Source organism: Symsagittifera roscoffensis, chromosome 2 (genome assembly GCF_963678635.1).
Source record: "Symsagittifera roscoffensis chromosome 2, txSymRosc1.1, whole genome shotgun sequence".
Lineage (NCBI taxonomy): Eukaryota > Metazoa > Xenacoelomorpha > Acoela > Convolutidae > Symsagittifera > Symsagittifera roscoffensis.
This window is the reverse complement of record NC_087063.1, coordinates 2,555,810-2,581,732: the sequence shown is the minus strand read 5'-3', so window position 1 is coordinate 2,581,732 and position 25,923 is coordinate 2,555,810. Positions and strand designations below refer to the sequence as shown.

General features: G+C 33.2%; 2 protein-coding genes across 2 annotated transcripts in view; one reads left to right on the top strand and one right to left on the bottom strand.

The window, feature by feature from the left end:
- Positions 1-15,575, bottom strand: part of LOC134839599 (cyclin-dependent kinase 10-like) — a 501,898-nt gene extending 486,323 nt beyond the window's left edge. Inside the window, exon 1 of the mRNA XM_063855203.1 lies at positions 15,572-15,575. The gene's annotated coding sequence lies outside the window, so the exon portion shown is untranslated. The remainder of the gene's footprint in view (positions 1-15,571) is intronic.
- Positions 1-25,923, top strand: part of LOC134838966 (uncharacterized) — a 33,425-nt gene that overhangs the window by 4,022 nt on the left and 3,480 nt on the right. The window contains exons 2-8 of the mRNA XM_063854338.1: positions 226-327; positions 2,379-2,480; positions 5,293-5,428; positions 11,085-11,305; positions 22,771-22,848; positions 23,387-23,796; positions 24,291-24,549. Of these exons, the coding sequence (XP_063710408.1) occupies positions 226-327; positions 2,379-2,480; positions 5,293-5,428; positions 11,085-11,305; positions 22,771-22,848; positions 23,387-23,796; positions 24,291-24,549 (1,308 nt within the window). The remainder of the gene's footprint in view (positions 1-225; positions 328-2,378; positions 2,481-5,292; positions 5,429-11,084; positions 11,306-22,770; positions 22,849-23,386; positions 23,797-24,290; positions 24,550-25,923) is intronic.

The window sequence follows — 25,923 nt, the reverse complement described above, 5'->3', positions numbered from 1 at the left end:
AGTTATGGGGGTTTGAAGAGTGTCATTTTGGGTTAATTAAACTGCGATAGATTTCGCGCTATTGATGCATAAACGGAGTTTTAATCCGTATTCGGTTTTGTTCCAAATCGGCTGAAGGAAGCTTATTTGCCATATTTGATTTGCTACTAGGGGCAAAAAATATAACTTGCGTTTTCTATTTTTCACCCCACCTGTTGTGGCAAATATAGATGTCTCTTATTTTAGGAAAAAACGAGTGCAAAGAATCAGTAGACTTCACAAGGCAGTCTAAACCTTCAACTAATTGTCCTGATAGGAGCAGTCAGAGTCCTGGTACGACTGAAACTGGTTAGTGAGATCTAACGCAGATAAATAGTTTGTAAGCGGCTCGAGTGCAAATAAACATGCCAAAGTATAAGCCAACCGAAAATGCGCAAGATATGAAAACCAGCCGAACCAACATCGTAATAAAAGTTGCATAACTTCGGTAACTCCTACATAATTTTTGCGCAAGTTTTGTACAACTTTTAAGTATTTTCGACTGGTTGATGCTTTGGCTGGTTTATGCTTCGACTGGTTTATTTACCACTAAGCTGCTCAGTTTGGAGAGAATTTTAAAAAAGTGTTATAAAATCAAAAGTGAAGTTTTGAAAAAAAGAAAGTGCTTTAGCGGAGAAAGTGCTATTTGTTAATGCTACATAGCATTAAAGTTGAAAGTATAGTATAAAGCCAGTATAGTTGCTTAGCAATACCAGCTATATAGCTCAGCGTATACAAAGTGCGTTACGGGGAGTTCGGCGTGGGTTCGATTCGCACCTAAGTCGTTTCATTTGGGAATCCTATTTGAGCCGAACCTGACAGAACATAAAATGCTAATATTTTAATCGGTCCAAAATTGGTTTGCAATTGAGTTTCTGTTAATTAAACTGCGTGAACTAAGTATGAACTCATTGTGAAAAACCACACAAATACGGGCTTGAACAAGCCCACTTTTTAACTTGATACGTGAAATGTTGTTGCTAATTCCGTGCAATATAAATTACTAAAATTCGCGTTTATTGATTCTCTTGAATTAAACCGATTCTGTTTCCTGTTTTTATTCGAGTTACAAAAGCCAGAATACTATTAATGCATTATTAATCCGTATCAGATTTTGCTCTAAATCGGCTGAAGGAAGCTTATTTGCCATATTTGATTTAATACTAGGGGCAAAAAATACTATTGGCGTTTTTTCTTTTTCACCCCACCTGCAATTTTTTTAACAAAAACTTTTGTTGACCACATTGTCCAATTGTTTTTGAAACTGACATACAGACTGATAAGGCCACGACAAACACATTTGGTCGTCATAATCAATCATGTAAAACCGCTCGTTACACTAAAAAATTGAAGCTCGTGTGAGGTGGGAGGGGTAGATGGAGGAAAAAGAGGCTTATTACTAAGTAATTTATATGGATTAAAATACCTTGATTTTTTAGGTTAAGACTTTTTGTGAAAATCATCCTCCCAAGATGATTTCCACAAAAAATCTTAACCTAAAAAATTCAAGGTATTTTAATTTACTTATTTTTTTTTCTAATTGTTGCTTCATAGACCTTAAACGGCAGTCGGAACATTCAGGGCCTCGCCCTGATACGAGCAGTCTTGTTAGTATTAAATTCAAACCCGAATTATATATGAAATTTTCATTAATTTGACATCTTAGTTAAGCCTAATAGTTAAAATTAGTAGCAAATTAAGTAGCTAATAATTTTGATTTTTGACATTGGATAAAAAAAGGCTCATTTCGCAAAAAAAGACTTCTCATATCAGGTCAAAGCTTCATTGTCGTTTATTTGCTTTGTTCAAATTAATTTTTTTCGGGTTTAACTTTAAGCTGAACTTATCAATAGTTGTCAGATTATTCAAAAATCATGCTCAAATCACCAGCTGAAAAGAATTTAAAACAATCACATCTTGCTGAATTTTTCAGTCACTCTCTCCGAAGTTAAGAAAAAATAGCCGGTTGATGGGCAGCGAACTCAGCTTTTGAACTATAAAAATTGTTCCCAAAAAGATCATTTTTCTAATTCTATTTTTTAAAATTAATTTTAGAATGAAGAACTTACTTCATTGAGAGTTCTATGGTTGCCTATAAAAATTTTCCTTTTGCGTTATCAATGAAGCATCATCATTTTTCATGATGCGGTGTCAAGAGATAATAATAGAAATATTTTCAAGCCAAAATTGATAACCATACAATCTATGAAATTGTACAATTACAATTTAGTTCGCTTGGGAGAAAACCAAAAAGGCATCAGCCTGTCGGGTTGTAGCCCCATGAGCAAAACTATTCGTATACTTTTCTTAGCTAACAAAAAAATGATTGTTGTCGCAAATATAGATGTCTTTTATTTTAGGAAAAAACGAGTGCAAAGAATCAGTAGAATTTACAAGGCAGTCTAAACACTCAACTAATTGTCCTAATAGGAGCAGTCAGAGTCCTTATTGGACCGAAACTGGTAAGTGAGATCCAACGCAGGTAATTAGTTTGAAAGCGGCTCGAGTGCAAATAAACATGCCAAAGTATAAGCCAACCGAAAATGCTCAAGATATATAAACCAGCCGAACCATCATCGTAATGAAATTTGCATAACTTCGATAACTCTTACATAATTTTTGCATAACTATTATACAACCTTTACGTATTTGAACTGGTTGATCCTTCTCAGTTTGGCTGCTCAGTTTGGAGAGAATTTAAAAAAATCTCATTTTAAAATCAAAAGTGAAATTTTGAAAAAATGAAAGTGCTTTAGCGGAGAAAATGCTATTAATGCATAAGTGGAGTTTTAATCCGTATTAGATTTCGTTTCAAATCGGCTGAAGGAAGCTTATTTGCCATATTAGATTTGTTACTAGGGGCAAAAAATACTACTGGCGTTTTTTCTTTTTCACCCCACCTGCAACTTTTACAAATCAATTTGATGACCATATTATCAAATTGTTATTAAAATTGAGATACAGACTAATAAGGCCACGACAAACACATTTGGTCTTCATAATCAGCCTTGTAAAACTGCTCGTTACACTAAAAAATTGAAGCTCGTGTGTGGTGGGAGGGGAGATGGAGCAAAAAGAGCCTTATCACTCAACATTTGTATGGCATTAAGTATATTAAAACACCTTGATTTTTTTAGGTTAAGGTTTTTAGCGGAAATCATCCTCCCAAGATCTTAACCTAAAAAAATCAAGGTATTTTAATATACTTAATTTTTTTCTAATTGTTGCATCCAAGACCTTAAACGGCAGTCGGAACATTCAGGGCCTCGCCCTGATACGAGCAGTCTTATTAGTAATAAATCCAAACCCGAATTATATATGAAATTTTCATTAATTGGATATCTTAGTTAAGCCTAATAATCAAAATTAGTAGCAAATTAAGCAGCTAATACTTTTGATCTTTGACATTGGATAAAAAAGGCTCATTTCGCAAAAAAAAAAGACTTCTCATATCAGGTCAAAGCTTTGTTGTCGTTTATTTGCTTTGTTTGAAAATTTTAAAAATTTCCTTACTAATTTTTGTCGGGTTAAATTTTGAGCTGAAGTTATCAATAGTTGTCAGATTATTCAAAAATCATGCTCAAATCACCAGTTGAAAAGACTTTAAAAAATCACATCGAGCTGAATTTTTCAGTCACTCTCTCCGAAGTTAAGAAAAAATAGCCGTTGATGGGCAGCGAACTCAGCATTTTGATTTATAAAATTTGTTCCCAAAAAAATCATTTTTTTAATTCTGTTTTTTTTTTGCAAAGGATTGAACTTACTTTATTTAGAGTTCTATGATTGCCTATAAAATTTTTACTATTGCGTTATCAATGAAGCTTTATCATTTTTCATGGTGCGGTGTCAAGAGATAATAATAAAATTATTTTCAAGCCAAAATTTATAACCATACGTTCTATCAAATTGTACAATTACAATTTAGTTCGGCTTGGGAGAATACCAAAAAGGCCGAAAAGGGTTAGTCAAATCTAACGCAGTTAGTTAATTTGGAAGCGGCTCGAGTGCAAACAAACATGCCAAAGTGTAAGCCAACCAAAAAGGCGCAAGATATATAAACCAGCCTAACCAACATCGTAATAAAGTTTGCATAACTTCGATAACTCTTACATAATTTTGAAGTTTTGATAAAATGGAAGTGCTTTAGCGGTTGAAGGCCTCTATATGAATTACTTTGTTAACTAGCATTCATTGGTGCTTAATAACATATAAACAGTTATATCTCACAATCATTTTGTCAATTTGATACCCTAGGTGATTTTGGCAAGCTGACAATTCCTAAATAGATTTTATGGCGCTTAAAGTGTTAGTTTTTATGTGCTTATTTAAGAAAGATGCCCTGAAAAGTTCCAGTTGTTCCGACTTTCCAAGGAAACGGAATATTTATGGTGTGGTTTTTTCTTCAGTCGATTTTCGGTGATCGAAATAATAGTTTTTTTTTACCTAATTGAAGATATTGACTACATGGAACCAAACACAACAAGATACTTAATCTCCGATCAGTTTTTGAAAAGTTCTGAGGTTTTCATGTCAGCCAATTTGGCTTTGCTCTGGGCAAACTTATGCGCGTTTTAAAGATTTTGTTCATAATTTTGAAAGCGTAACGCAAACTATTTACGCATGGTAATTTATCCCGCCGCACTACAAAATTGTTCTATTTTCACATCTTTTTTATTGTCCAAATTTTATAGTTTTTCAAAATTTTCTTTTCCCAAAAGCTATTTGGTATGGATTAAGAGGAAGTCGGAACATTCAGGGCTTTCCCTAATATAAGGGCAGTCTTGTTTGACATTTATTTTTAACAAATTACATTTATATTTTATGCAACAAAAAAGAATGTTTACAGCTGTTATGATAAAATTGAGTTTTCAGAAGGATCAAAGAGACAAGACGAAAAACATTGTGTATATTTTTCATTTTAAATGATTCTTTAAATGATTTGATTTAATTTACTTTTGAAGTTTTAGGAAATAATTAGATCTTTACCCAATAGAGTTTGGACCTCATCAAAGGGCTGTTATTTGAACGTTTTGTTTTTGATTTAATGCTTATGATCGATGAAAAGTGAGAAGATAAGAAAATGAAACAACTTCATTTCTTCTTAAAAGAATCAAAAAATTTGTATTTATAAAAATTCCATGTGTCTTAACCTGCTGACCATAGCATCCAGTATTGTGACAAACGGCAATGAAATAAATCTCCGCTAGAAATTCTGAGTTATTTTCACAGGTTTTCTTTTCAAATAATGCCATTACACAGGCTGCGGGTGTTTAGTTGCAGACAATTGGACATCATTTGATGAAGTATTTACCGATGCAGAAGCTCGAGCAGAATGCCCTCCAGGAATTTTCATCAACAACATTTCAGCATACGAACACTTGTTGATACCTCCCTACCCACCATCACTGACGTAAGATCCATCAAATAACATATTTTGCATTAGAAAACTTTTCTGCAATAGTTTCAAAGCTACAAATGGTTCACAACAAACTGTTACAAAAATAATTGTTTCATGCAAATGTTCAATATCCACACTCAGAAAAGCTTAAGGTAAATTTACCTTAAAAAACACCTAAAACATTTAAACAATTAGAGTAAGTTTGCACTACACTAGGTACATCTTAACTTACCTTTAAACAACTTAAGAATTTACCTTAAATTACCTTAGAAGTTCAGGTGTATCAGCCTGAAAAAACACCTTAAAAACTTGTTTATAGGTAATTTTACCTTCATAAAGTAGATGAATTTCCTATATTTAGGTTAACGTCAAGACATTTTTACCCTAAAGACACAAAAATTCAGTAAAATAACCTTAATTGTTAAGGAAAACACCTTAATTCTCTTCATTTTATGGTTTTTTTTTACCTTAACACTTAAGGTTATTTTATCTTAACTTTTGTGTCTTTTTAAGGGAAAAATTCTGGATAAAAATACCTCAAGATTAGGGCAAAGATAGGTAGGTTATTGAGTTAACTTTTTAAGGTAAATTTACCTATGAAAAACTTTGCAGGTGTTTTTTAAGGCTGATACTTTTTACTTTTTGAGATGATTTCAGTTAAAGTTTTAAGTTATTTTAAGGTAAATTACGGTGTACTAAATTTAGTGCAAGTTTACCTGAGTTTCTTAAGGTGTTTTAGTGAAAAATTATCTAAAAATTAAATAGTTCATCAAAATGATATCACCACCTTGCTAGTTTTAACAGCAAAAGGTTGTTGCTTTCTTTTTTTTTAATCGCACTTAGTGAAACAAGTCCGCTTGAAATAGGAGGGCAGAGGTTTGATTTAAACTTCACATCACAAACATGAAAAATTATAAGCAAAAAAAGATCAACCCGAAAAGATTTCGAACCTCAACAAAGTAGGTGATTAACAAAGCTAGTAGCTATTCTAATCTTGGTTATGCATTGACACTGATTGCAAGTAAACCCAAAAACGTTTCATTACAAATCAGAGTCAATTTTAAGACTACTAACTTCTGACACTGTTGAGAAAACCGAAAAGCCAGAAAAAATTTCAAATGAGCGAGATGGTTAACTCGAGAATATTTTCAACCTCAGCTGTTTATATAGGTTAACAAAGTTAGTAGCTTTTGAAAATGTGGTTCTGCATTGACCCTGATTGCAAGTAAAATCGAAAAATTTTCAACTCTAACTTAAGTCATTTTCAAAGCTACTAACTTTTACAGACTTTGAATTAAGTCAGCTTGCCTAGTTAAAAGCTTTAAGATTAACTCGAATAGCAAAACTAATAAAAATCAAATATGGATTAGCAAGAGCGACAAGTGCTTGATTCCCTTGAGGTTACGATTGCAAAATTTTGGTTCAAAGTATTAAAAACCAAAGGGAAAAATATTGACCCCGATTTCAAAATAACCTGACAAAGATTTGACCTCAAACCGGAATCTAACTAAAAGTTAAAACTGATGTGTTTAGGAGTGAGACCGTAAAGGTTTCAACTTCAAACCTGAGTCAATTTTAAAGTTACCAACTTTGGACCTGTTTGAGAAAACCGAAAGGCCAGAGCTTGGTTAATTTTAGGGCTAGACGACAACTTTTTTCATCAAATAGTTAAGTATAAATTATGAATTAGAATGAAAAACCAGAGAAACACTCCGGTTAAAGGCAGAGGGAATAGATCTGGTTTAAACTACACAACATGAAAATTGAATCTACAAACAGAAGATGACCAACCCGAAAAAAGTCGAAAATGAACTATTAATTTAGATTAACAAAGTTAGCTGCACATCATGGTTATGCATTGACACTGATTACAAATCAACCCGAAAAGGGTTCAACTCCAAATCAGCGTCAATTTTAGAGCTTTTAATTTCTGACACACTTGAAAAGAACGTATGGCCGAAAAAAAATCAAATTCAATTTACCAAGTTTTGGTTAGTTTTAGGGCTTTACGACTAATGTTACTCAACAATAGTTATGTTAAAATATGATTTAGAGTGAACAACAAGATAATGATTCCAGTTTAAGTTTGAGGGAAAAGACCTGATTTAAATTACACAACCCGAATACGAAAAATTATAAACACAAGATAATTAACGCGAAAAAGTTTTAGTCTCACTAGTTTAATTAGATTAACAAATTTAGTAGCTATTGAAAATGTGGTTATGCCTTGACACTGATTACAAGTAACCCCGAAAAGGTTTCAATTCCAAATCAGAGTAGAATTTAAAGCCACTAAAACTTTGAAGTAAGTCAGCTTGTATAGTTAAAGGCTTTAGGATTAACTCAGGTTGCAAAACATATCAGTATCAAAAATGGATAAGGTTAATTCCCTTCAATTTATGATTGCAAAACCGGGTTCAAAGATTTGAACACAAAAGAGAAAAAAATGACCCTAATTTCAAGATAACTCGACAAAGGTTTGACCTCAAATCTGAATCTAACTAAAAAATAACTGATGCAATTTAGGAGTAAGACCATAAAAATCAAAAAGAGACGTTCTATCAAAAAGATACAATATCAGAAAATATAAATCTGGCTTTTAATGTATTCTTTTTACTAAAAATTATGCAAAAAACAAATACATGAAACCAAAGAGAGAGGCATTTATAATTTTCCGGTTGGAAGAAATATGACCAGGTTAGGCCTTAAGATCGGATTAGGCCTAAAAAAAATTTTTTTTTTATTTTTTCATGTTTTTTTTAAATTTTTTAAATGAACGAAAACAAAAAGACAATTTTTTTGAGTTTTTTAATTTTTGAGATATTTTTGAGAACTTTGTATGTACATTTTAAAAATTTGGGTTTTTTGTGAAATTCTTGAATGGATGAAAACAAGCAGCCATACCAATATTTTGAGATTTTTACTTTTTAAGACTTTGCAGTTTTTAAATCATGGACATGAATTTTGTTTTTTTGGGCTACCTTTTTTCCGTTTTTTTTTAAATTGGGAGGACTGTTTTTGCAATTTTTCAATGATTTTGCAAAACTTCCAAAAAATTCCGGTTTTAGAAAATAATGTTCGTCTTTTCTTAAAAGAATAAGAGAAACAGAGTTGTTTGGGATGATATCAGAGGCTAAAGCCTATTTCAGTTTTCTCCTGATGCCTTCACAGCTTCCGCGATATGGTCTTTCCTCGAAAGTACTACAACCACTTTGACATACTGCTTTATGTTTAATTAGGGTATATGATCACTCAAATCTTTATATACTTTACTTAATTCAGCATTGTCCGTATTATTAAAATCATTATCACCAACTTTTATTATAAAATCTTCGAACCACAGGATTTCTGGATAGAGAGATTGAAGGTGTCGAGCGCATTGTCCTGATCTAACAGCTCTATCATTTTTATTAAATTGATCAAAGTTTTTGTAGCATTTCAAGCACACTTCATATTTGATTCACCAAAAAACAGAGTTTTGTCATTCAAGAAGTCACTCAATTACAGTCAAAAGATAAAATATGTAATGCAGCATGCTGAAAACTTCAATCTTCTACTCTTTTTTTTCGGCTAGTAGTTTTATCGAGGCGTTAAGTTTTCGGACATTCATAATAGCACTCTAAAAGTCAGGTAACATTTCAATAGGTGAAGTTAATAGCACCAAAAAAGAGCTAACCAGAGCTAAAACTGAAGGCTTCTAATTCAGACGCATAATTATTAAATAAGAATGATTTCATGGTACAACTTGAAAAAACGTACAAGACTCAAGGAAGCAGTGATGCAGCGATAGCAAACGAAAAATCGAAAAATTCTCTAGGGCGTACAACTTGAGTGTTATCTTTTTGGGAATGAGTTACCAAAAACTATCTTGACGGTGCTCATAACTTTTTTATTTGATTTTGGAGCAAACGATAGAAATTGATTCATTGAAGCTTAAAATATGTGTATATAGACAAAAAATCGTTGTTGTAGGGTCAATATTTTCCAAGGATAAAACTAGCAAATCGTCAACTGAGTATCGAATCCCTTAAACAAAAAAAACTTTGAGGTTCAAAGACCTAATTGTTACGAAAAAAGGCAGGAGTCATTACAAAAGAAGTAATATCCAAAAATTCCAACACACAAAACCATGTATCATCCATACCCGGGAAATCGACAATTATCAGATGCAGAAAATGGAATAGAGTAAAAATTTGGTCATAATTCCACTTTTATCCTTGACCCTACCATAACTTATTTCTGACGGCTTTCCTTCAATACCACGACCGTACTCAAAATGATTAATCCTATAATTTAAATCATGAAATGTCACATAGTCGGAAATCAAATCATTCAAGACAACTCCAAAAATGTGCATGAAACGACCTTCGATTATAACATGATATAAATTGCCTGGAACTTTGGTAGGTGTTACAAAAATTTGTTTTTAACTTACAAACACGCTTGACACCGTTACAATTCTTTTCAAAATTTTCAAAACATCTGGATGATGTTCTCAATTCTTCAAAACTTTTATCGTGTCTATCTTTGGACATGGATGCAGGAATTACACACTTTTGAGCAACAAATACCCGAAGAAAAGCTTTCATTAAAAGTCATAACTGCATTTTATGTCAAACTGTCAGCCACAAAAGCCATGACTTTGCAAAAAATTTTATTCCTTTCCACTTCTCGTTGAATTTTTCCTTTCCATTTCAATTTCTTTGAGATTTTCGCCTATTTATGTCATTTATTTGAATAAAATGTTTGTCAACGAAGTTACTCTTAAGATCTAAATGAAATCTAAGCCTTATGATTTCGTTTATGAAATAAAAAAATATATGTTCGGGGTAAAATTTTGTTCAGATCATTTTTAGTGATGAAATTTTTAAATTTTAACAAAAAGCAGTCTTTGCCCGAATGAACTGCCTCCTCAACTCAAATTTAAGAAAAAGTCTGTTTCCTATACTTACTTAAAAAACGGAATCTTCGCCATAGTTTCGCGTCTTTTTATTTCTTCTATTTTGCAGTGGCGTCATTGAATAAAGGCGCGTTTTTTAACTTTTTTGTTTGAGTTTGCCTTATTTCTGCAGCAGAAGTTTTGCATAGGAACCACAGCTTCTGTATTTAATAAATTTAGTTTCTTACAGTGATTTATAAGTATTATACTGGGCGTTATGGAGGACGCAGCAGCAATTTAGAGTTAAGCAAAATGCTTTTTGAAGTGAATGATTTGAAACTTAGCAAAAACCAGGTGCTTGCTGTGAAAGATAGCATCAAATTTTGACACATCGTCTAGAAGTTGAGCTACGAAAAAGTTAGGCAAAAATACAACTAAAGCCTATCTCTTAGCTAATTTATTCTTAAAACTAAAGTTTGCACCCTGACGTTTGCACATTTCTTGAACACTCCTGACTTTTAAGGTTAATTTAAGAAAACTAACTGAAGGGTAAGCCATAACATACCTTTTTTGTTGGATAAAAACTAAATTTTCCCAGTTATTTTTAGGCGTATTATGCTTTGAAGCTAACAATGAAGCCCGAATTTACGCCAGGGAACAAAACTGAACGCAACTTCAAGCTTTTACTAAAAAAAGCTAAATTTTAAGGACCATTTCAACAAAAACTTTACATCGACCGACAGCAAATCATCTGAATTACCTTCTCTGAACAGTTTGAGTTTGTTTCAGCGAAATTCCATTCGAAATACCCTGTTTGACAATCCAAGAAGAATGTCAGCGAGGACAACCCGAGGACGCTTTGTTTCCGCGGCGACCCTTTGTTTCCTCCGGATCATACAGCAGCAGGATAGATCATCACAGGAGTCCATTTGTTCAAAATTTTGGGACCTTAGACAACGCAAGAATACAAAACTTGACAAGTCCACGCGACACTTCAAGTACAAGCAAAGGTATGTCAAGCAAATTCTGGTCAAAAGAATTGATAGAAAAAAAAACGCTCCAGGAAACTACAAATTGAAAACTTTTCTCAAAAATTAAGCAAGGAAAAACACAAAAAACTGACCCACTAGAAAGGCATGGGCAATCAAATATGGCTTTGTGAATTGGTCAACAAAAAGCTTCGCAAACATTTCAGTTCGTTGGTGGGGGGAGGGGGTACGTTTGTACTTGAGGGTACTGGGGAACTGGTCAAAATGACTTTTTGGAAAATTACTACATATTGGCATAAAATTCATAATCAATTTTCATGAATTTTTGTACAAGAAAGTAATCCATTATATTTAAAACAAAAATGGATTATAATCGATTATAATGAATTTTATTGGATTTTTGTTATTCGAAAATATTCGATTATAATGGATTTAAAATCCATTACGTTGTCTAAACATGCCATGATAATTGGTTATATAGACAATACTTTAGTCAGCAAAAATCCAATATAATCGGATTTGTTATCCACGAAACTTCCGTGCAGGGTCAAGTTTAAGCTGAGTATTGGTTAGAAAACTTGTGTTGTCCTTTTGATTTTTAGCTGCTAATATTACGAGGCCAAACTGTGCACTGGAAAGGCGTATAACTTTGTGTCTGTAAGTTCCTGGATTCCAGAGACAAGTCTTTAAACATGTTAAAATGTTAATTAAACATGAACGATCAAAGAAAATGAAAGAACAAAAGAAGAATAAAGGGAGCGTCCTTGTTGCTCCCGGGTTGAGCTCGCATTGAAAATTAGCGATAAAAAAGTGAAAAGGAAAACACTGATCCCAATCGATGAATCATCGTTATTCATTGCCACGATAGCAAATTTTATCGATGAAAAATTGCTAATTTGGTTTATTTTCAGCGATGAAACAGCGATAAAAAATATCAAAGTTAGCAAAAATCGTGCTCAAACGAGTTCGTAGGAGTTCGAACCCCTAATCCTGAGTTTTATAGACATATCTTTCATGTACGAGCTATCAACCCGTAGATGATACCAATTTAATCGGCTTTTTTACTAGAACTCTCATTCGAAAGCTACTAGAATGAGTTAAAATTTCTCAACTTTTAGTGATGGTTTTCTAGGGAATCGTTACTGAAATAGCTCTGAAACATCGCAGGCTTAGCTATGGAAAAAATTCTGATTTATTGCTGGAAAATAGCGATCACTGGGATACTACAGAAAAAGCGATAATTAACGGTGGAGCTTCAACCCGGTTTTAAATTTCCCAAAAAGCACAGTTTGGCCTCTTAGTGAAAGTTAAACTTCAAGTGTCCCTCAACTTTTTTCTGCAATCAGTTTATTTAGTTCCTTAAACATTAGAGATTTTAGCTTTTTTAGGATAGCCCTATTACATTCTAGAAAAAACTGACAGTTTTATACGCAATGTTCAAATTTATAGAAATTTTGTTTTCACTCAATAAACCAAAATACAACACCAGTGCAGCTCATACGCAAATCAACAAACAAGCAAGCGTGATCCGAACATTATTCTTTCAAGTTTTTTTGGAATTTTACAACTTCAATGAATAAAATGTTACTTGTATATGATACACGTTGCTTTTACACTCGCACATTTTACTGAGCCGAAATCAATTACAATTAATTCCAGCCACAAATTCTAGAACAGTTTTTCCATCAAGATCACGTATTCATTAAGACAATAAAATCCACCGAAGCCGGGTCTCTCATACTACTTATAAACTACACAATTTGAACAAAACATACGAAAAAAAAATTAGACCAACATTACACAAATAATTTTGTTGTCATAACGATAATGGTCTTAGCCCAAAATGAGCAGCCAAATCGACTCCCTCAACCATTTTTTTTCTTACCCTTCGAAGGTTCAGCGCTAGACCTCTGTAATTTCCATCAATGAACTTCTCTCCTCCCTCCCTCCTGCTTTTTATTTTCTATTTTTACTTTTTCGTCATCCACTCTGCACTCTGATGTCTCCGTACAAACAGTTTTTAGCACTCAACAGTTTTTTTTAGAAAGTCCCACTGTGGGCTTTTCCGACGAATTTTATGACTGCGAACCATGCGCCACTACTTACTTTTCACATCAACCTTTTCGCCCCATTACTACCCCCAGTTCACGTAATCACCCTTTCATCAAACTCAAGTTTTTCGTATACAGAAACTTTCCAGATCTTCTCATCGCTTTCTAGCACTATTAACGACACACATAGCCTAATAACCAGCAATCGACGTGAGCTTGTTGTAGATAGTTTTATACAAAACCAACATTAATTTCACAATATTAATCAACCACTAACAATGCACCAATAAAACCACTCCGCTTCACCTTCAGAAACATCCACATCGTCTATTCAGGACACCCGCACTCGAGCACAACGTATATTGCTGAAAAGAAAATATACAACAAACCAACCCAGCTATCTAGGCAACCGCTGCTCCACACCCAAACTCCTCCAAGGCAAGAAACCTACACATACTAACACGCAAGATCTTTTAATTATTAACATCCTATTTTTCACACGAAAAAATTATGATAAAGAAGAACCCTCAGGCCGACGAATTTCTTTTTTAATGCGTACTTATTAACTCCCACACTCCCTTGGGTTTCTTTTTATAGTTTCGCTGACCCATTCATTGTTTTTTAATGAATTATATATCTCACCAGCTAACTAATCCCATACAACTAAAAGACTTTACTGACATTGGCTTGTCACAACTCCTCAGCCGTTGTAATTCACTCAAGTCCAACCACTACCCCATTGCTCATTGTGAACACACTGTCCATCGATACATGGCAGATTATTCATGCGACACCGATTCTGCAATAGTTTCAAATTTCACACCAAAACTTTTTTTTCATTGAAACCGATTATCTTTTCGACTTGCACTGTGGTAAAAAAAAGTTAGATCATGTCACCAAAAACACAAAAGCTCAAATTTTATACTTCATTTGCTCCGACAGCTTCATACGTGTTTCTCACACCTGAAAAACGAGATATTAACTGCTCACACGAATTTATGTTGAAAAAAACTAACCCACTAACCCACATACTATCATTTCGCCCAAAATCTTTTTCTAAAAATTTCACTTTTACCTAACTTTAACCACCGATAAATGTATTAAACTTTAAGTACACATCACTTTATCTCTTAAACTTCAATTTTTGCATAAAAAATACTAACCTGCACGGCATTCTCCTCATCTTCGATCGCCCGACAAGTGTATGTATATTGCCACCTCACTAATACCTTTCCCATAGAGGAATACCGCCCATTATCATCTCACATGAATACAATCAACATGTTGAATCCTTCCATTAGAAAACATCCATTGCACGAAATTTAATGAAAAGTTTTACAAATTGATCCAAAAAGATTGCCATTATTTCAGAAGAAATCAACAAAATCAAGGCATCCGAGCTTTTTTGGCCGCTCCTACGCACTAAATTGTAATCAGCAGGTTAGCAAAGCTTTTAACACAATCAGCCACTATAGATTTTTCCCCCATTGAATTTTTCTCGAGCCCACCTATCGCAGTGAAATCTAAATATACAAAAATAAATTATTTGCATAGCAGTGATTTTAATGTTGTAAATAAAAAATTTGTCATACGGTTCAATGTTTTGACAAAAAGTAATGAATCAAAGATACAACTAACTTTTTTATATGCACAAAAGTTGTAAAATATCTCCAACTTGCCCCTTGAATTCGCGTCGCTAATTTTATCAAAAAATACTTTAACTCTTGACAACTTCGCATGACGATTGTAATAAAAAAAAAAATTCAATTTCCACAAACTAGATGATAACAACTTTGAACGGCTTTCACACGTTTTAAATTTCCCTCTATGCAGGTTGAAATGAAGAATTAAGCTTAGATTATTACCTCAGTCTCCTACCGCCACCTCATCACCAGCGTGTACAGGAAAATCCCACAATATCAATTTAGATTAAGCTGGTTAAAATATTCTTTTGAAACACAAAACGACTTTCCATTGAGACCACTTCAAAGCTTAAAAAACCCCAGCTAACACTGATCAAAAGTTAAAAATACTAAAAGACTATACTCAAAGAGATGCTCATAAGTACACTCCGACGGGCCTTACCAACCAATGCAGGCCAACCTGAGTATGCTCGATAGTCGGCCTAACCCAACGAGCTATACCACCCTTAGAATTCAATCCCACAACTTTTCCTAAGAGCGGCTTTAGGATGAGCAATTCTTTCAAAATTGTCAAACTAAGCTTCTGCAAAAATATTTAATAAGATCATAAGAAAAAATGGGTTACTAAAGTGCAGATGAATGAAATAGAGAACATTTCGAAGATCAAAGGAAACGAGCAGCAAAACACTTCGACTATTAATGGAAAATCGATTGGTTTTGCCTGCTGCAGACAAAACTCTCATGGGATATAAAGTGTGGAGCCGACATCGCAGCAAAAGTATTGAAACCGAACAAGGGCCAACTCGATGTCAAAACTGAAAACAGTCCTGTCATTTGGCGGTTTGTTCATAATCAATTACGATCAATTACGAATGAATAGTTGAGAATGCACGTAGTCTCACTCTGACAAAGAAATCTACACTTCGTTGACACAAACCTGTAAGCTCAATACGATCAGATGATTTTTTTTGGATTCACAACAATCCCTCAGCCTCATTACATGTATTTTGCTGAACTAATCAATCTACACTCTCCTGAAAAACTTCAGAAGACACTTCATCCATCCTTCACAAAAAAAAGTTGATAAAAAGTTCCTAAAACCCCGGATGGGCAAAACCAATTAAACAAAAATATTTGTAAAATATTTGATTTTTATCAGTTTAAACTATTTGTAATTAGCCAACCATGATCCATTACTAAAACTTACAATAAATTGTAAATGTGAAACAATTCACAGTTTTAGCCAAATAACAAAATAAAACAGCTGCGAATCATTTGCTTTCTTCTCTCCTCTAACCTGGCAACAATACCAATATAATTTAGATCTATTGATACTAGGAAATAAAAGAAGTAGATTAGGATTGGTTTTAAAGTTGCACGAACGTAGTAGGCCGAAAGTAAGATAGTGTGTCAAACAGATGGTGTACCTTATCCGAAATTACTCTATGAGAAGGTCACCCCTGACCTAAACTCAATTCTGCGATTTTGTTTGAAACGAATATTTTATACAAAATCATTTTTCAAAATTAAAACGCTGCAAGGGGTGAAATTCTAAGGTAGTTCACTTAGGGGAGGGGGAGATTGTGCCGTTGATCCTAATTTTTTTTCGAAATTTCTGAGAGGTTATTCATTTTGCAAATAAAGTTGCAAGCTGCATGCTTATTTTTCACAAGTCGGCCCTGTAAAAATCTCGCTAAAAACCAGTTATAGTCACGGATGTTTGGTGAAATGCGACAGACATTTTGCAATGCATAAGTTCGCTCAAAAACGTCGAAACTGATTCGATTCTCTTGACCATTCTGAAAAAACAAAGTCTAGAAAACTTGCTTGAGTACTCTGAATTTGTTTTAAAAATGCTATAACTGTGTTATGGTCGCACTACTTAGTAGTTTCAACAATTATTTGATTATGTAAAAGTTTTTCAGCCAGAAAATTAGAATAATTCAAATAAAGGTTCTTTGAAAAAAGTCCCAATGTTACTTTCAAAATAAACAAAAAAAGTAAGACTTCAATTTTTTCTTTTTAAAAGTACAGTCATTGTGAATTTCATTGTGGTTTTCACGCAAACAATTTCAGTGCTTTGCTTGAAGGAGACAAATTGGTTTATCGGCAAACAAATACTACATATTTCCTTGAGAAAGTTTGTGAAAAAAAAAGTCGAGATGTGATCATTTTTCGAGTTGCAAAATAGGATGTTGCTTATCTGGTATAGAACGCATTTGAGAACGCGCTCAATTGAAAACAAGACAAGCAAATTTTTAGATTTTGATGCTTTTCTTACAAATGAGGCCTAGAAAAATTTTAAATGCAAATTTCATCCGCCGGTGCTCCAACAGAGAACAACATTGAGACAACCAAAATTACAACATGGGATGCAAAATGTTTTCAAACTCAATTATGCAATATTATAGAGAGCATTAGCGAGCAATTTTTTTTTCAAACAATCTGTGACACCTCTTTTTTAAGAACGTTTTCAATACTTTTCTGATTCTGTACATTATCGGATAGCTTGCATTATCAGAGTGTTATTTATTAAACCCTCAGCCAAGCTTTCTGTGACATCTTATTTCAACTTTCAGAAATTTTTTCTTTAACTTACGATTCTGTAGGTTATCTGATAGCTTGTTATATCAGAGTATTAGGTACGAAGTCCTCAATCAAACATCTTGTAACATTTATTTTGAAACTTATTTAGGTTTTTTAGTTTTGTTTTGGGAAAACTCTTTTGAGTTATGGGGATTTTTATTCTACCCCGCTACCACTTCATAAACTAATTTCAAAGAGTTTTGGAGTTACTTTGTTCATCGAATTAAATCCTGTGACCCGGTTTTTTTAAATAATTTTAAATGTTGTTGGACAATTTCTAGTCAGCGTTAATGTTATAAGTGAACAACAATTTCACCTGTCAACAAATTATTAAAAGCGAGTTTGGAAAAATTCAAGCGAAAGTTTTGGTACACTCTTTCAAAGTTAAAAATGTTTTAACCGAAAAACAATCTTTTTTAGTTGAATGACTTTGCCTCCTCAGGGAGTTTTCGAAATCAGTTATGCTGTTTTCAGTTCGTATTAATTCGGTAGTTTTGGATCCGTTTAAAAACTTATCAGTTATTTCGGCGAAAAAATTATCATCAGCTTTTAAGTGATGACCGAAAGGGAATAGTCTGACTGCCTCAAACAACAGGTAAGGTTTAAAATTGCAAAATGAGGTTTTTAAACACTGCCTTCTGTCTCAACCTCACGTTTGTTAGATGTTTTTGTTGTTATTCGACCTCAGCTTTTTTACAAATATGCTTTTTTTGAATCGGTCTTAGAGCAGTCTTTTTTGCTCATATTTTGTGACCTTTTTTGGGGGAATTTTTTTTGATTTGATCTAAACTGCGATATACAGGGGCCTGGATTGGTTTGAGATAGTTTGGCTAAGCCAAGTTCTGATTGAGACTTCGTATTCCTTCAGTTACCCAACTGGTTCCAGGTGATGCAATAGTGCTGATTGTGCTGAAAATTGGTTTAATCATTTATCCAATTGTCAAATTCTGCCAAAAAAGACAAAATGCATTGCTGTGTACAGGTAAATAGTAGTATTCCGAAATTGGTCATCATCACCCACAAAAATATTCTCCTCGAAGCCGAACTTTATGAGTTCAGTTTCAACATTGTCCGGAATTAGCTGATCGGGCTTGTCCTTCTTGTTCATGATCAGGCTACAAAAATCTAGCTTATGCTTTTTTTAAACAGGAATATCGCACTCGTTGAAACTTTTTTGAAGTGCTTTCGTTTAGTTTTGCTATGAAATCAATTTAAGAGCTGTTCATAAGTTGTCCACTCCTCAGGTGTTTTCGAAAAGCTTGGTTTGAAACAAGAATTGAATTGGAAAACGCATTGATTCCCAAGCTCAAAGATGTTTTAGTTACCATATGCTCGTAGGAAATGTCCCACCTTTCGCCCCTCACAAATTTCGCCCCTACTGTTTTCACACATTTCGTCCTCGCATGTTTCGTCCCTAACTTATTACACAGTTAATCAACCGCCGCTTTACTAATGTACAATTTTAGGAGCGAAATGTTAGGGGGCGAAATGTGTGAGGGACGAAATGTGTGAATACCGTTCGTAGACCTACTACGCAGTGTCGATTAACTCTCGACTTTGCCTAGAGAGTGTTCTTGGGGAATCGAGTAGTCCAAATGCGTCAGCTCTAAAATAGTGTTTTCGCTGTTTTGCTAGCAGTTGATCTGGGTTGCACTGCTTTTGCAGATGACGGGCTCTTTTTTCTTCTTTTTTTGAAAAAATATCGCATGAAACACAGTCAAAAAAACGTACGTATGCTTTTCTCACATTTTTCACTCTGAAAAAGTGAATGTATTTCAACTCAATGTTTTTTTAAAAAAGACTCATTTTTTTTTGATTTTTTATGGTCAGAAAATTAGGTAAGGTTTGTAACGAATGTCGAAGAAGTTTTATGAACAATTCTTATTCAAAGTATCTTTTATCTATATGTCCTTGAGGTCAAACTAATAGGTTAGTTGTGTTTTTTTAATAAAAATTTGATTAATTTTGTTTGATTGACTGATTTTGAACTCTAATTTAGGTGTCCTTTTTCTCATCTGAAAAATTGTGAAAAAGTCTTGAATATTTCATTCTGAATAGTTGACATCAAAGCAAATATAAAAACTCATTATAAATAAAGCGCAGCTCTAAAAAATTTAAACTAAATATTATGAAAAAAAAACTTTTTAAATCTCGATTCTTATTGGTTGATATCAAAATGGATAAAAAATCTCAATTATGAGTAATACTCAATCTGATTGCTAAAAATTTAAAAAAGATAAAAATTCCCTTATAAATAAAGCACGGTTGTAACTGGTTGACTGATTGTTATCAAATTGGATGAAATTTTTCAAAATAGGTAAGATTCGGTTCTAATTGTTTGACATCAGAACTGATGAACGTTCCATGATAAGTATAGCTCAATTCTGATTGATTGTTTTTTCTTTGAGCTTCACCAATAAAGATAAAATACATTTTGATTATTTTGACAGTTTTTATTTACTTTATTCAACATCTGGGACTTTTCAATATTAGAGTAAAAGTCCCTCTAAATTTTTTGGGATTTTTCATTGCATCTCTCAATTTTTCAAATGTCTAACCCTAAGTTTTTCCTTTTTTGATATGACCTCACTGAATAGAAACGGAAGAGTTGCATGTAAAGAGTGTCGCAGAGAATACGCACGCTTACAAACATCACGATATTGTAAGCAATGTGTTCTTTTGAAGTGATCGAACTAAACTTTTCGTACAAATTACAAGAAGTATTCCAACCTTATTTTTTGTTTTTGTTGAAGGTAAATTACAAAAGGTGATTGATTGCTGAGCAACTTCCAAACAAAATTGACAAGCTACTTAAGAGGGTAGATGTTTTGAAAGTCTTCATCAAAGTCAGTGGGATAATTTATATTATTTTTTCAGAAAACTGTTATTTTTGAAGAAACAAAAAGTTTTTAAAAATTATCAAATTTTGTCTCAAATTGAAAAAATGAGCAAACATTATCATGTTTTATCGCATAGCAGTGTTTTCATAATTTGAACTTTTTGCTTTTTTCAAAAGATATTGCTGACGGAAAAACCAACGCGAGCAATAAAAGAATTCAACAGGTCATGCAAAAATTTGTTAATAGTAAATGTTTTTGATAATAAGACATCAACTAATTGAACAGTTTTGCTTAATTAGTGTTTTTATGTCAAAATTGACAAGCTACTTAAGAGGGTAGATTTTTTGAAAGTCTTCATCAAAGTCAGTGGGATAATTTATATTATTTTTTCAGAAAACTGGTATTTTTGAAGAAAAAAAAAGTTTTTAAAAATTATCAAATTTTGTCTCAAATCGAAAAAATGAGCAAACATTATCATGTTTTATCGTATAGCAGTGTTTTCATAACTTGAACTTTTTGCTTTTTTCAAAAGATATTGCTGACGGAAAAACCAACGCGAGCAATTAAAGAATTCAAAAGGTCATGCAAAAATTTGTTAATAATAAATGTTTTTGATAATAAGACATCAACTAATTGAACAGTTTTGCTTAATTAGTGTTTTTATGTCAAAATTGACAAGCTACTTAAGAGGGTAGATTTTTTGAAAGTCTTCATCAAAGTCAGTGGGATAATTTATATTATTTTTTCAGAAAACTGGTATTTTTGAAGAAACAAAAAGTTTTTAAAAATTATCAAATTTTGTCTCAAATCGAAAAAATGAGCAAACATTATCATGTTTTATCGTATAGCAGTGTTTTCATAACTTGAACTTTTTGCTTTTTTCAAAAGATATTGCTGACGGAAAAACCAACGCGAGCAATTAAAGAATTCAAAAGGTCATGCAAAAATTTGTTAATAATAAATGTTTTTGATAATAAGACATCAACTAATTGAACAGTTTTGCTTAATTAGTGTTTTTATGTTTTTACTAAAGCAGTGTTTTGAGTAACTCAAGGACAAGTGCGTTCTTCAAGCGAATAGTTGAAGGTTTATGCAATGATTTTAATGTTTTTTCTTTTACTTTCTAACGATTCTAGATAAAAAAATTGGAAAATGACTAAGAAGAGATGAAAGCTCCGATGTATTGATTTGGTTTTGAACCTTTAAGTATACACGTCTCTGGTCTGAAACTTAGCTTGAAATAAAATAATTAAAGCTAAATAAATAGTATACAATTTTTTGAGTCAAATTGTTTTTTCTATTTTTGTATGTGTGTTATCAGTAAAGAAGGGATTTTGTATCAACTTTGCTTTGAATTTTCTGACTGAAACTCAATTTTTTTAAGCAAAGTTTTCTTTTAAGTTGATTCAGTTGGAAGATGATAGATCAAGTAGTACCCCGCCAGTACAACACCAACTTCACCCCAGCTCTGCTCACTCGTCTACTGCTTACGATGCATATTTATGTTATTTTTTCGGCACCAAAATTTTTTTGGCACTTACCATTTTACATCTGAAATTCTGAAACCTAAGATCTATCTCATTACTTTGAGAAACATTTTACCTAATGCATATATCGATGCATTAATACAAGGAAAACCAATTCCCTATCTTAATACATAGCCAGTGATCCCGGATATCTCTATTATTTATTTCAGAGAAGGATGCTGCGAACAATTTTCTCTAAACAAAAATTTGAACATATTACTTCGAAATTTATTGAAGTTGGTTTAGAAAAAGTTCATGAAATCTATTTAAATCAAATGTTCAAAGAGACAATTTTCCAATGCCAAAAAAGTTCTCCATTAGACTATCTGAATATTAATAATTTTTTTTTACGAAGAAGTACAGCTTCTACCTCAAATGGAATGATTCCCTTTTTCCGCTGCAAAACAAAAATGATGGAAAATTCCCTCTCTTATAAAACTGTGAAATGCTTTATTTTTTTTGATGTCAAATATGCTTCATCCAGATAACATTGAAACTTACTCTGATGAGAAACTGTGAAACTTTTAAAAAATTTTCAAGGAAAACTACATTTTTGATAATGTACAGCTGATCGACAATTTTTTCTATTTAGCATGAACTGATCTTTGTCGTTGCTTAATTTTAATAGTTATCCCGGGGGGTAGCTACTTGTTAGGCTGAAAAGCCTGTTCTAGTTACCCTTATGCAGTGAATGATTTTGCAGATTGTACTTTCTTCACTGTATCGAATAAACTATTTGACCTATCTTAGTACATGGGTACCCGCCAGTAATAGCCCACCCCCCCCCCAGCTCTGCTCACTCGTCTACTACTTATGATACATATTTACGTTTGGTTTCAGCTGACATTGATGAATGGCAACGTTCAATATCTTCAAAAGAGTTTGGTTGGCCAAGAGATGAAGCCCCGGAAAAAAAACGTCAGTGATGGTTTTCGGAACTTATTTTGACTTGAGTTTTGAAAATTTCGAGTACCTTGTTCAACTTTTGTCTTTTGTGCAAAAAACCTGATAGGTTCAATTTTACAATAATTTCTTTTTAAATTGGGTGTTGTGTTATCGCTTACATCTGGGGTCGGATAGAGCTTTTTTTTAGTTCACTTTTGATTGGTTCGACTGATCGGATTAAAAAATCACGAAACATTATGATGATCAATTTGAGCAATATTGGGTATATTTAATTCTCACTGATCTCTAGCTAAAATTTGAGTCTTTGTAAAATGTTTTGTGCCTCAAGTAGCTGCATCAAAGTTTTCAAAAGGTATTAAGGGAAAGCTTACGGTAAGTAATCAAAAAAACTGCTGATTTTTGATTTGACCATTTTCGAAGACTGGTAATGGAGTGATGGTTTGTTTTCTATGGTTAAGTTCACTTGGATAGCCAAAAATCTCATGCTTATTTTTCTCCCAGTATTTTGGAGAACTAAAGTTAATTCTATTTTTGTTGCTTTGACTTTTAGTGCTTGAAACGAAATTCTGTTGTCCCAGAGTTGGCAATCGAGTCACAAAGCGAATCCAAGTTACAAGAGCCAGGCAATATGTAGAGTTTCGCTGCCCAGACAACAGTGTTATATCAATAAGTTTTCCCGAAAATTGCGTTCTGGCTCCGAGAAAGGTGAACATTGAAGTGCATCATCTAATGAAGTCAAAAAAATTAAACGGCGAAAAGCGTCTGATTACACCCATAGTTTTTATAACAGTGGAAAAGCCGTCATTGTTCCTTCGAAAAGTCTGTGTGAAACTGCCTTTACTGGAGGATGTTCCAACGGAACCACTATGTGAAAAATCATTTGAAAAGCACTTCAGAATAACTCAAAGAAATGCTTACATATACGCATTCAGCTTCTCACCAGTTGCACTGACCAAGTCTGTAAGTATTTTTGTTGACACATTTTTGCAAGCACCTCAAAGTTTGCAAACAGTGTTTTGTTCGCAATACAGTGCTGATTTAAATTATCCGTGCAAAATGACGGAAAGTTGAACTTTAAAACGCGTTTTTCTCGCATTGGGTTCATTTTGGATGAAAAATGAAAAAATGATCAAGATTAATCTTGCTTAATTTTTAAATAGAATTAACATGATGCAATCTGTTTTGCAAAAATCAGGCCCCAAAAAATTACCTCGTAATTTTGGGGGCGTTCGCCAGTGCAGAAAAATTGCAGAATAATTAAGCCGCATTTTCTCAAGAACGGGAAATTACTGACGCTGATAAACAAAGAAAATCACTCCAACCTTGGCGCTAAAAAATCTGCAACTGAAAATTAGACAATTATTATGGCGCTAAAACGTCGAAGATGTATACTAAAAAAACTAAGGAATTTTTGTTACAAACTTTCATTGGTGATTTCAAGACACACACTTTAGGCCCGTAATGTGCTACGAGTTCTGGACTATTTTGACGAAAACTTGATATTTGACGAATCCGCTGTTTATTTTACAATGAAACAGCTACTGCAACGTGAAAAAAAGATGAGCTGTTTGGAGATGGAATGTAGGCCCTTTAGGAACCATCATGAGAACGAGACATTTCGGGCAAAATCAAATTGGTCATACTTTTTGCTGAGTGATAAAGCAGCTTACTTTGATATGGAAAAGCAAGGAATCGTCATTCTAACACTATCGAGTGAGTTATACTTTTTTTGAATATTTTATAGAAGTTTATCCCTTTCATATGATGCAAAAATTGAGTTGAAACACATTTCCAACATAAAATGGAGAAAAAGCTAATTGTGCTGAGCAGCTAGAAGAAGTTACTTGCCAAAAACAGGGAAAAAAGGACTGGTTTGTCAATGATTTTAACATCGAGAGTTGCATGATATGTATGATAACTAAAAACTGTAACAAATTAAAAGCAGAGATAATAAAGTCCGGCGTGGAATCTGAAATAGTTGAAACTTCAAAAAGGCAGGGAGTTCATTCCCAAAACTGCTCATATGTTTATTAAAATTTTTTGTTTTACAATCAAAACTTTTGGCTCTGACTTATAAGAACGGAAATTTCGACCACTGAGAGTGGAAATTACTTTGTATTCAGGTGTGTTATGATTATTTTTTACTTTTTTTATTTTTCACGGAAAATCAGGTATCACAAACAGTAGTCGGAATGGGTTGAATGATATATCAAAATGAAGCCTTTGCAGTCATGACTGGATTTCCGTCAAAACTTTCCATTTTAGAGAAAAACCGGTTTCAGTTTTTGGATTTTTGTTCTAATTTTGATCGAGAAAAAAAAGCAATCAGTAAAAATTTCAGCATTGAGGAAAGTACACTGAGTTATATATTTATTACCATGTCGAAGAATTACTTAGATTAAAGAAAACGTTAAGTTCGAGAATTTTTCAGAGTAAAGTCTTTGAGAGTAGGTTATATTCAGACTTGCTGAGCATCCCTTAAGGTGAGCATGAACCCTCCAATTGACTTATAAAAGAATGGAGTACGGGGACGTTTTCAAAAAAAAATCTCTTTTTTTTTTATAAAGTTCAAATTAGAATTAACCACGGAATCATATTTGACAGGGAGTAGTATTGTACCGTGTCCCGGATCCTAAGAGGGTCCTTCCTAAGAATGGGGGCCCTCATTTGAAGCAAAATCCTAGGAAAAGGGTCCTTAATTTTTTAGGATTTTGAAAACGAAAAAAGTTTTCCACCCAAAGAGCAGACGACCCCTACTTAAGATCTTGCTGAGCCTAGCTCAACAACAAGGGACACGATACATAATTCTTTCTAACTCCAATTTTCAGGGGTCCTAATTCTTGGTTCTGCTTAATTAATTGAATTATATTAACTTTTCTATTTGTTTCGGGCAAGTCAACTTCCGACCTAATTGAAATTTGTTAGCAAAAGTGGAATTGTGCTTTTATGGTATGAAAAAAAAATTGCCGGAGATTTTGGCAGCGTAGCTTAACTGTTGGCAGCAGTAAACTATATCCCCAGCTTGAGCAATATTTTGTAATGAAAAAGCAGTAAATTGAAGTCACTCTCTAAAAGCGGTGGCGATTT